Here is a 12,746-nt window from a genome sequence, read left to right as displayed (position 1 = left end):
AAACCAAAAAAAAAAAAAAAAAAAGAATTAAACACAAGATAAAAAAAAAAATGCCACTTAAAAATACAGAAGAATGGTACTGGCAAAATCGGTTTGCCAGGTAAGATAAAAAATTATTTTACAATCTCACCTTGGGACTTCCCTGGTGGTCCAGTGGTTGAGAATCTGTCTTACAATGCAGGCGACACCGGTTCGACCCCTGGTCAGGGAACTAAGATCCTACATGTTGAGGTGCAACTAAGCCCATGTGCCGCAACTGCTGAGCCTGTGTGCCACGACTACTGAGCCCACATGCTCTGGAGCCCACGTGCCACAACTAGGGAAAAGCCCGCGCACTGCAATGAAGAGCCCACGCGCCACAACTGAGACCCGATGCAGCCAAAGAATAAATAAATATTAAAAAAAAAAATCTCATCTCATACAATGTATCAAAATTATTAAAGATGGATTAAATAACTACATAAAAGATGGATTAAATAATTACATAAAACTGTGGGATTCCCTGGTGACACAGTGGTTAAGAATCCACCTGCCAATGCAAAGGACATGGGTTCGATCCCTGGTCAGGGAAGATTCCACATGCCGTGGAGTGGCTAGGCCCATGAGCCATGGCTGCTGAGCCTGTGTGTCCGGAGCCTGTGCTCCACAACGGGAGAGGCCACAACAGTGAGAGGCCCGCATACCACAAAAAAAATTAAAAAAAAAAAATTAATTAAAAAAATCTCACCTCATACAATGTATCAAAATTATTAAAGATGGATTAAATAACTACATAAAAGATGGATTAAATAATTACATAAAAATGTGGGCTTCCCTGGTGACACAGTGGTTGAGAATCCACCTGCCAATGCAGGGGACATGGGTTCGATCCCTGGTCAGGGAAGATCCCACATGCTGTGGAGCAACTAAGCCTGTGTGCCACAACTACTGAGCCTGTGCTCTAGAGCCTGCAAGCCACAACTACCGAGCCTGAGCGCCACAACTACTGAAGCCTGTGTGCCTAGAGCCTGTGCTCCGCAGCAAGAGAAGCCACAGCAATGAGAAGCCTGTGTGCAGCAACGAAGACCCGACACAGCCAAAAATAAATAAATATAAAAAATAATAATAATTACATAAAAAAGAAGTAAGATCACACAACCAGGAGGAGATACAAGTATAAACTTGACTTTTGGATGAAAAAGGGTAGTATCAATAAAACATCACAAAAGAAAAGATACCAGACTAAACATTACAAAGTTCTACACATCTAAAACCATTATAAGCACAATTAAAAGTCAAACTACAAATGTGGAAAATCCACCATAACTACTACTAATAAATGGTTAGCGTCTGTACTACATAAGGGTCTTATGCAAGTAAGGAAAGACTAATACTTCAATAGAAAAATTTGCAAAGACTATGAACAGACAATTCACAGAAGAGTAAATACAAAACACTGATAAACACAGGTATATGAAAAAAATGTTTCAACCTCACCAGTAAATCTACTTAGGAAGTCAGACACAATCCATCACATATTAAACTGGCTGCTGTTAAGAATAATGGCTTTACAGTAAACTTATCACATGGGAAACAAAATACTCAAATTTTAAGACATCTCAACTTTGAAGTACAGGAGATATTGGTATAGGAAGGCCATCCTCCTATTGTAAGTCACTAAGGAAATCACTTAGGGGCTGAAGTAATCAACGCAGTCTATTATTTCTGCAACTTCAACATATACAGTCAATATACTTATGGTCCCTGGCACTATGTAGCATTAAATACACATTTCCTCATATTTCATTAAGTAAAATAAGAGCTGAATATTTAATAAAAACATTTTAATAGTTCAAAGCTATGTTATGGTACAATATCACTAAGGAATCAATTCTTATTAGAACAGTATATAAAGCTGTCCAAAACTTGTATTACTCCGCCTTCTGAAAAAACATGACCTTTTCATTAAAGTACAGTTTTTTTGTTTTTTTTGGCTGCCCGCACGGTACGCGGGATCTTAGTTCCTCGACCAGGGATCAAACCCAGGCCCCCAGCAGTGGAAGCACAGAGTCCTAACCACTGAACCGCCAAGGAAGTCCCCTAAAGTACAGTTTTAACAATGAATAATTTCACTATAAAAGTATGCATGGGGGCTTCCCTGTTGGTGCAGTGGTTGAGAGTCCGCCTGCTGATGCAGGGGACACGGGTTTGTGCCCCGGTCAGGGAAGATCCCACATGCCTCGGAGCGGCTGGGCCCGTGAGCCATGGCCGCTGAGCCTGAGCGTCCGGAACCTGTGCTCCGCAACGGGAGAGGCCACAACAGTGCGAGGCCCGCGTACCGCAAAAAAATAAAAAAAGTATGCATGGAACAGTTATATTACATTACCATTTCAAAGCATTCATGTTTAGAGAAAAACTGCTTAATTCATATAAATACTTTTTTCCCACCTGAAGATATTTTTTATGCATTTAAGAAACACCAATGTGTGAAGCTGGGGGTGACATTTTCCTTTCATTGTGTAAATGATCCTAAGACAGTAGCTGATATGAAAACATAAGCTAATAATGTAAACCAGGTATCATCTCTACCATGATCTTGTTTAGTTGATAGAACTGCCATTTTTTGAATAAAAACTTAAAAACTTAGCTAAGTGTCACAAGCCATTTTCAATACAGTAACACAAGAGCTTTTTTTTGCCTTTAGATAGATCCCATGAAGCATGTACTGAATATGCAGGTATTTGTTTCTCTGATAGAATAACGATGGTTGAGTGTGAGAATGCACATGTGTGTATGGTATGTTAGTGTGGGAATGTGTGGTCAATAGAAATGTCATGTCTTAGTAAGGATTAAAACAATCATTAGTTTACTTTAAAAAAATAAACCTTAGCTTACATTTTAAAATATTTAATTAGAAAAAACAAAACCATTCTAGAAATAAAGGAAATGAGCTACACTTTTAATGAGCACCTTATTCCTGAAATTAGGTACTGCAATTTATGGAAGTAATGGGACGTAAAACACCTGTAATAACAGTGGCATTAAGTTTCAGGTACTTACTGGGACTCAACCTCTTGTTTAATTTCTTGCCATTCTCCATATGGGTTTGATTTTTTATGAGCTTTGGGTTTTTCTTCATTTGGACCTGATGAATTCTTCCCTTGGGTATTTTTTTCTTTCTGTGTTTCTGGTTCTGTTCCTTTATCACTATTTTTATTTTTTTCCTGAAATGTCAAAGTTAAGAAATAACGAACTTCAAGCAAAACTGCCAGGACCCAAAATTTCTTTAATGCAGTCTTGGTATCGATTTATAAATAATACATTAACTCAGTAGTTCAAATTTGCATGCAATACAACAAATGTACATAAAAGAACTCCTTTAATGCTTGATTAGGTTTTTCATTAAGTCTAAAATGCTAACACATCATGGCCAAGGCTGTTTTTTAAAATAATATAACACGATCCTATTAATGTTCTACCCCCCTCAGAGACATACACTGGCCTTTTTATCCTCTCTTCTCCACTTTACTGCTTCTCTCCTTACTTACATGTCCAACAGTGACCTCCCTTTATACTGTGCCCCTTTTGAATTTAATGCCATGTCACTGGACCCTTCTATACCCATTATCTATTTAAAGAACTCCCTCAACAAATTAGTGTTAACTGAAATCCATCTTCGTGTTGAGGACACTGCCCAAACCTCACTGGCCTGTACAACTGGTAATGATGTGAAATTGGAAAAAGACACACCCCTGAGGTAGAAATAGCTCCCAAGGAGCCCCTGGAGAGGGCTGGTGCTTTTATCATCTGGGATAACAAAACCCTGTGGCCCGGTTTAGCATGTGGACCATGCATTAGATTTCAGCCTCTTGGTAAACTTGCACAACCATGGGTGGCAGTCCTGGAACACTGTTTCATTTGCAATTCTTTGAATGGATGTTAACTCATTCCCTTATGCTGCTGATATCACAGAAGTAGGAGACAGCATCAGCTTTCTCTTAGCCAACTGACTGCTTCCAGGCCACGACATTTTTGAAATAAGACATTTTTACTGAGGTCATGCAATAAATGCCTCCTCCTCTGAGGCTCATACCACCTTCTATACAGTTCTCTTCCATTCTTCCTCTCATGATCTAATGACCTCTGGCGACTACTCCATATATATACTTTTTAATGTTCACACTTAATTCTATGTATGTTTTTTCCTTTATTTACTTATTTACTTTTTGGCCATGTGGCATGTGGGATCTTAGTTCCCTAACCAGGGACTGAACCCACGCCCCTGCATTGGAAGCGCAGAGTCTTAACCACTGGACCACCAGGGAAGTCCCTATTTCTCCATATCAAGTGATGACTCTGGCAACTCTGTATGTTCTCTCTGTTCAAATTCTTGTTGTCCACACTGTAAAGCAACTATACTCTAATAAAAACGAAACAAAACAAAAAACCAAAACTCTTGTCATCCCAGAGCTTAAAAATTCCCTACCCTCAGTTTTGTGACCCACAAAACCAATAACTTTGGCCTTCACTATATTTCAGCTGCCTAGTAAGATATTCTCCTCATATGTAGTACCTGGTGCATAGGTCGTATTCAAATATTAGATCCTCACACTTATGTTCCTTTTAATTTGAATGCGGTCATCACTCAAAAATGCCCCACTTACGAAATCTTAAACTCCAAAAGCCCACCCTCTGACCACAATGTTATTCTTTTGGCTTTCTGGCTCTCTTACTTCTACAATACCTCCTATCCAACATCACTACCATCTCTACTACCTTAATTTCCTGTGTTCTGAGTTTGTTAGTCTCATCTAGACTTTACATTCTTCGTTATCAGGCCCCAGCCCACAGAGAATCACGTTATAAACATTATTTTGCTAGCACCCTTAAAATATCTTTGTCCCTATGCCTGTCTATTGCATAGGACCTAAAAATCTCCAACACAAATCTATCCATTAGTTTGTCAAGTGTTACAAAAAAAAAAAATCACACAACCATACAAACTGATGAGATTTCAGCATTTATGACATCCAATTTCAGCAGAGACTTTAACACTGCTTAGTAATGTGTCTCCAGTTATTTCTTCTCCTGGTCCCTTTAGTGATTATTCAAAATACATATTCAGCTCCACAGCGCTGAATTAATAATTTTATATTCATATCATGGAATACTATCCATCCATTATTTTAGTACATGAAGACTTAACGATGTCTTTGTGACAGATTAAATTGGAAAGTGATAATAAAACCTTATTACAGTATGACTCCATACCTTGTTTAAAGCAATGTACAAGTCTGAACAGAAAATTATAGACCAAAAACATCAAGGTATTATACTGATTTCTCTGGGAAATGGCAGGATTATAGTTTGTCCTTTTTTGTTTATCTGTATTTTGTAATATTTTGTTTGCTTGAAGTTAATAATATCTGTCCCACGTTGGACGCTGGGTTACCTAAATTTCACTATAAACATTGTAAGATATCTACTACACAAGAGCTTTCCTGCTGCTCTTCTATAAACTGGATATATTCCTCACCCTAATTTCCACCAAGATTTATGGGGTAGGTTGAGAAGGCAATTGCAGGCAATGACAAGACCTTAGGTAAGGCTGGAAGTGCCCTCTCTCCAGCATCCTGGATATTCCTTCACCTCTCAGGCCAGTACTCAACCATGGATCAATGCTATGTATCTTGTCTGCTTTGGCACCCAGGCTCCTAAGTGTTCCTGGAAAGGTCACAAAAGCAGGAGGACTAGCTATACTATTAACACTATTAAAATGTCTGTTCTACTTTCCCACCATGGTTGGGCACTTAGCACCACCACCTGTCAATCCTCTTACTTAGTTCATTTCTTCTCCCACCCTGGCTCAGTGATTATTTTAGTCTGTTAATGTTGTCAAGCTCCCCAAAGCTTCTCACTCTCGGCAAGCAATCTTGATTTCTTTATACATGAGTAAATTGAGGCTAAAAGGCAGGACTCTTCTTTCCTGACAGCAAATCATCCATAGTCATACCTTACAGAAAATGAAAACCTTACCTTCTTACAGAAAATGAGTTTATTCCTTGTTCAAGACCAACCTATCCACTTACCCTTGTTGGTATTCCGTTTCTACCTCCTTTGGAGTCCCTCTTAAGGAAAACATCACCACCACAAATCTCTCACAATTAAAAGTCAGTATGTAGACACCATCTTATCATCTAATTTCTACTTTTCATTACATATCCAAACCACATATACACTGTGAACCACTTTTCATCCTCCTGTAATCTGAGTTTTCCCACCTAAAACTCTGGTATAACTGCTAGAAGGATATCAAGGACTTCCTTATGCAAAATTCAATGGACATTTTTCCTTTTCTAGACCTAGTTAATCCCTGATGTTCTCTACTCCTTTGGCTTCTGGGATACTGAATTCTTCTGCTTCTCAGCATACCTTCCTAATCATTCTTTCCTCATTCTGCCTTGTGGGCTCCTCTTTCTCTCCTGTCCTTAAATGTTTAATATTCCCCAAGGTCATTTTCCTAGGTTACTTCACCCATTCTGAGACTTAAATTACTACCAGTATGTTGATGATACTCAAATTAACATTTCTAGCCTAGACATTCATACTTGCGTGTTCAGACAGCTCTCTGAATGTTACCAAGGCATTTCAAACTTAGGAGGTCTAAAAATGAATTTACTATATTGTTATCAAATAGATATCAATAAATGATACAACCATTTATCTGGGTGCCAAAATGCATCTCTTGGTTTTATTTCTATCTTCTACCAGAAAGCTGAAGAAAGTCTGTAGATCTTTTCATAAATTAACAAACTGTTGTAAAGAGTAAGTCAAGAACTTACCTTAAACTTTATTTTTAGCTTTTGCGTTTCTGTAGAGACCTGTCCTTTTCTTCCTCCCTTTTCTGCTGCCTGTTCCCCATCAGAATCACTATGTGAATCTGATGGTTTGGACTCTTCTAGGGTGCCAAGTGACTTTTCATTGACTTTACTAGAAAGCAGATCGCCAGAGTGTGGAATGAAATCATCAGGTTTTTCCCATCTGGATTCTATTCAACACATTTTAATAGTCATGTTATTTAGTTACCAATTCTATTTAGAAGAATATTCCCAATATAATGTTTCCTGTCACTTACAGTATATTAAGTGACAACACTGCATTTGTTTCACACCATCACTTGATCAAGAAGATAATAAACAAGAGATCCCAAAGGTCTTGCTATTATCTTTCAGAAATTAAATTCAAGCAATCTGGATTCACTAGATGTATGAACTACAGCCCCAATGGAAAGAGACCTAAGAACTGGTAATACTTTCTGAGGACTCAAAATTTAACCAACACCAGTTTCAGAAAACATCGTAATGGGCACACATGAGATTTCCTGAAATTTATTTATCACAAAATTTCCCTGGCATCTTCATAAAGTGGAATAATATGGCGAAGATCTGAATGAATAAAATTTGTCGTTTTATAATAAGGGGGAACAAAAAAAAAAAATCTCAGTTGAACTCTACTGCCACCCAGTGGTTTGTTGGGCTTTTAGTAAAATGATAGCAGTTCTAATTAACTGCAGTTACTCTCTATTTTTAGTTTAATAAAAGGGACAGGGATTCTAAAATTTATTGTTCAACTGGGAAAGTTTTAAGAGTAAAGGGGGCTGTATTAATAATCACATTGATCCAGACATAAACTGAAATTGTTGAGGGAAAATCAGTATGTATAGTCCCTTATTAATTACAGGGTTCTTTCCAGCACTAATGAAAAAAATTACTTTTTCCTTGTCTTTATTTCACACAAGTAATAAAAGAACTTACAAGAAATAATTGGTTAAGCATCTAATATGTACCAGGCACTGTTTGGGGGAACTTTAAAGACACATGACCGTCATGAACTCACAGAGAACAGGATCAGCTCTACTTAACAGCAAATATAGGCTCAGTGACTTAACCACAATCATAGAGCTGGTAAGGGAAGCTGTGCGTTGAGCTCACGCAGATCTAACTCTATAGTTATATGTTATTTTATCTTTATAAGGATTCAGTACATCAAGTGTACGGAGGCAGAAGCACTGTCATCATTGGGCAAGCTGGGTATCTACTTGGAGGTCAAAAGGGCCTTTTCCTCCTAAAAGACTTAATGCTATGTAGCAGTCTTTGGATAGCAGGAATTAAAAAACAAACAGGGCTTCCCTGGTGGCGCAGTGGTTGAGAGTCCACCTGGCGATGCAGGGGACATGGGTTCGTGCCCTGGTCTGGGAGGATCCCCCATGCCGCGGAGCGGCTGGGCCCGTGAGCCATGGCCGCTGAGCCTGCGCTTCTGGAGCCTGTACTCCGCAACGGGAGAGGCCACAACAGTGAGAGGCCCCGCGTACCACAAAAAAAAAAAAGAAAAAAACAACAAACAAACAAAGCAAGCTCAAAGATACACCAATACTATAGCTATTTTGGTAAATTTAATTGCAGAAGAAACCAACTATAATTACTGGCAAGACTAGTTTTATGAAATTAGATAAAATCTTAATTTGAAAAACAGATAATAATTAGGTAACAATAATTATGCATGTTTTCTAAATATTTATATAACTGAAAATTATTAAATTAGTAAAAGTGAAAATTAGACAGTCTTATTAGCTACTGCTAAAATAGCTTCAGTTCTGCTTTTTAAAATAGAAGGCAAGTTGAATGAGGTGATCTTCCAAGGTAATGATTATATTTCTAAAATAATCTCGATAAAAACCAATGATGGTAGAGAAAGTAAAAATGATTTTCAAAGTAAAAAAATTTGTGAATGCAGTATCACTTGAGAAGAACAACACATGGCTCAGTATATTATAGAAATCTTTTTGCTTTTCCATTGTATTAATGTTTCTAAATTATAAAAAATACATACTTGCTACAGAAATATGTTTATCACTATACTAAAATTCTCAAGTTCAGACAATTCATCAGCAGGCTAATAAGCAGGGTGAGGTACAATTTTAGACAGCTTAAGAGATAAACAAAGGTAATACTTACCCCCTGTTTCTGTATTATAATAATAGGTATAGCCATTTTCACTTAAACCTTCTACCCAAACGGTCTTCACTGCCGTCTGATGGGAGGAAAACAACCAGAATAAACTGAAGATGTGGTTATATATTAGATAACTAAGGCAGAGTCAGCCAACCTTTCCTTTCCTCTTGACACCTGGCAATTAGGGGTGGTGGTAATGATCATGGCCAAGAAGCTTGATTTGTGTTAATCATGAGCCACCTTTCAGGGAGGGAATGCCTTGCCTCTGAAAGCCAGGAACAGTTCTTTGCAGACTGACAGGGACATGTAAATGGCAACTGACTGCAAACCAACTAATAATATTTGCCCTGTGTCGACTTTCAGGGTAGACATCACTTTTCCACCACCATCCACCCTTTTAACAAAAGGACTATAGAAAGAAAGGAACAAAGGGGGTTGGGGGGACAGGGAGGCTTATCTGGAAGTAAATTTGCTTAATCAACCCTACAAAAATCCCAGAAGCCAATCACTTAAAAGAATTAAAAAAAGACTATTAATGTGCTTCAGTTACCTTTTTTAAGTTTCCTTGAAATCCTTCAGGTTTCTCCCACTGAGATGCTTAAAACAAAATATATTGCATTTGTAAAATCTTCCCAAAAAAATTTAATTTGGCAAAAAATTACAAGATATTCAACATGAATGAAACACTACATGTCTACAGTTTAAAACATAATTGAAAAATAAAAAGAAACAACATACATCCCAGTAGTGCTGTGAAGAATACATGTGAATGCTATGTAACCAAGAAGGAAGGACAGAATGAAGGATAAGAAGTTACTGGTACATCACAAGAATTATTAGAGCTAGGTAGGGCTTCTCTTAAAGATTTCTTGGGGGCTTCCCTGGTGGCGCAGTGGTTGGGAGTCCGCCTGCCGATGCAGGGGACACGGGTTCGTGCCCCGGTCCGGGAGGATCCCATATGCCACGGAGCGGCATGGCCGTGAGCCATGGCCGCTGAGCCTGAGCGTCCGGAGCCTGTGCTCCGCAACGGGAAAGGCCACAGCAGGGGGGGGCCCGCGTACCAAAAAAAAAAAAAAAAAAAAAAAAGATTTCTTGGAATTCAGGCTTGATAAATTTTGACATCTTGGGGCAGGGGAGAGTGAGAGATGGAATGAATGACTCCAGAGAGGAATAAGATGAAGAATGCAGGTATTAAAAACAAATATTGCTGAGAGCAAGAGTATACAAAGTAGGATGGTGAACAAAGGCAGCAAGGAATAGGCGCCAGAAGGGAGAAAAAATGTAATCAATAAATAATTTCTATGTAAATTTGAGAGAGACTTATAATCCCTAGCATACAATTATTTATGGTTCACTGCTGAACAACAACACGCACTTCACTTATGGCTCAGTGCAAACAGAGATTGTTACTATTTCTATGTCGTCAAAAACTGACTGTGATTCTAGAGATCTTAATAATTACCACAATACTGGTAGCCCAAGGTTTTCTTCGTGATTAACTCTCTAATCTCATTTCCTACCTTCCTGACCATTCTTACCTTTTCTTCTGCCCATTCCTTTAATATATGTACCACCCACCCTTTCTACTTCTTGTTCTCTTCTTTCTCCTTGTGATCTCATACACTCCTAAAAGTTAAAATATTTACAAAGCTTTATTGAGAAAATATAAAGCTATAATTTATTTGTAAGGAACCCACTATTAAGTCTTTAATTATGACCTTGAGTCACTATGAGAAGGGTACCTTTTTAAAGGGCACATAATTTTTTACCAGTGGCAAAAAGGTAAAGTTAGTCTTTCATTGTTTAAACGTTCCAATATTAACTAAAAGTCCTAACACAAAACAAACTGTTGGTTATCATTCTCTACTATTTTTATGCCTAAATGACTTACCTCCTGTGATAAGATCATAATAGTAATGGTAACCCTCAGAGGTTATGCCTTCTACCCATCTGCCCTTTGAAGGGTCTTTTTTCTTTTTCTTCTTTTCTTTCTGCTGATTTGATGCAGAGGTGGGTGGGATAGTGCTGGTTACTGGTGACACGCTTGGATCTGAAATTTCTGAAGAAAGATGAGAGAAGGGTGAAGTAGCTGATGTAAATTTTTTTTCCTGTTATAAAACACTAATAATTTTATTCCAATTAAAAGCCTGACAAGATTCTTTTGGGAACTTGACACGTTATTACAAAGCCTATTTAGAAAGCTAAACATGCAAGAATATAAGAATATCCTGGAGAATTATAAAAAAGAAGTGATAAGGGGAATCTAGTCCTACTAGATATTAAAACATTCTGAAACTCTGATTAAAAAAACCAATAGTGTAAAACTGATCCAGGAGTAGACAAACATATGACTGAAACACAATAGTACAGAAACAGTTCCAACTGTATATTTCTAGTATTTCTTATTAGAGAAAAAAAATAATTTAACAAACGATGTTGGACTGACTGGTTAATTATGTGGAAAAAAGTAAATTTATTCTCCACTCCCTGCTCCTCCCATGTTTTTACATCAATATAAATTTCAGATCAAAGATATTTACAAAAAAAACAAAAAGTAAAATAATGTTAAATTTGACTGCACAGAAATTCAAATATTTGGTATGGCAAAAAGAAAAACAAGAAGAAAAACGTAAGACAGACAAATGATAAATCTTTACAACAAATATGACAGAGGATTAATGTTCCTAACAAAGATCCTTTACAAATCTAACATTCTAACACAAAAATGGGCAAAAAGTACAAAGGTACTTTAACACTTAACTAATATCCAAAGAAATGCAAATACATACAATTTTTTTTTGCATTAGATCAATAATACTGAAAAGAAAGACCAAATCCACAGTTAGTCAGTATGATCTATCGGATATTTACATGGGTATAAAAAATGGGTAGTTTTTATGGCTTTGCTTTTTTCCAAAGGAATAATTATTCCCAATATTAGTTAATAAAATAATTTTATTTCTAGAAAAAGTATAAATCAGCCCAACATTTGTGGAGACAGCTTGATTTCATCAGTCAATATACAAAATATATTTACACTTTAAATCTGCAATCTCACTTCTAGAAATTGAGCCTACAGAGATAAACGTGAAAACATGCCTACATAAGGGTGCTCACTGAAACATTCTTTCTAACAGTAAAAAACTCCAAGGAACCTAAATGTTAATCAGGAAGAAACTAGTTACATAAATTATGGCATTTTAATGGCATCCTATTATGGCATTTTATACCCTTTATTGAACACTTGTTACAAGTGGTCACAGTAATGAGCAATTCATACCATTATTTTACTTAATTTTAGTAAAAACTGAAAGTCGTATCACTAGCAAGAGGCGATTCTGGTTGACCCCGAAGCTTGTGTTTCTGAACACTCTGTAGCCACTAAAAATAATGTGTATCTTTAATTATTTAAAAGAAAAGACGTATTTGACATATCATTTAGGGAATAAATAAAACCACCCCCAAACAGACCACAGCATAAAATTTACAGTATAACTTTATTAAAAAAATTCTAAAGATGTCTGGAGAAATCTTAAAAGCAGGTAGTTTTAAAAACTCTTTTCTTTGCCTATACTGTTTCACTTTTAAAGGAATACATATTCTATTTAGAAAACAAGGCTATTAAAAACATTTGATAGGAAAAATCCAATTAAATATAAAACACTAAGATTTATTTGCTCGTAGGGCAGCATAATAGAATCTCCCGATCTACCTAATTGATGATATGAATTTTCAACTATGTCTTTAATTCTGCAG

At 37.0% G+C, this 12,746-nt stretch overlaps 1 protein-coding gene across 1 annotated transcript in view; it reads right to left on the bottom strand.

Moving 5' to 3' along the window:
* Window positions 1-12,746, bottom strand: part of WBP4 (WW domain binding protein 4) — a 31,636-nt gene that overhangs the window by 12,244 nt on the left and 6,646 nt on the right. Inside the window, exons 6-10 of the mRNA XM_007468622.1 lie at window positions 10,882-11,049; window positions 9,541-9,587; window positions 8,994-9,069; window positions 6,822-7,027; window positions 3,040-3,203 (exon numbers count right to left, since the gene is read on the bottom strand). Coding sequence (XP_007468684.1) covers window positions 3,040-3,203; window positions 6,822-7,027; window positions 8,994-9,069; window positions 9,541-9,587; window positions 10,882-11,049 — 661 coding nt within the window. The remainder of the gene's footprint in view (window positions 1-3,039; window positions 3,204-6,821; window positions 7,028-8,993; window positions 9,070-9,540; window positions 9,588-10,881; window positions 11,050-12,746) is intronic.

This window comes from Lipotes vexillifer, unplaced genomic scaffold (genome assembly GCF_000442215.2).
Source record: "Lipotes vexillifer unplaced genomic scaffold, Lipotes_vexillifer_v1.1 scaffold479, whole genome shotgun sequence".
NCBI classification, from domain to species: domain Eukaryota; kingdom Metazoa; phylum Chordata; class Mammalia; order Artiodactyla; family Lipotidae; genus Lipotes; species Lipotes vexillifer.
The sequence above is the reverse complement of the archived record's forward strand: the minus strand, read 5'-3'. Positions and strand labels throughout refer to the sequence as shown.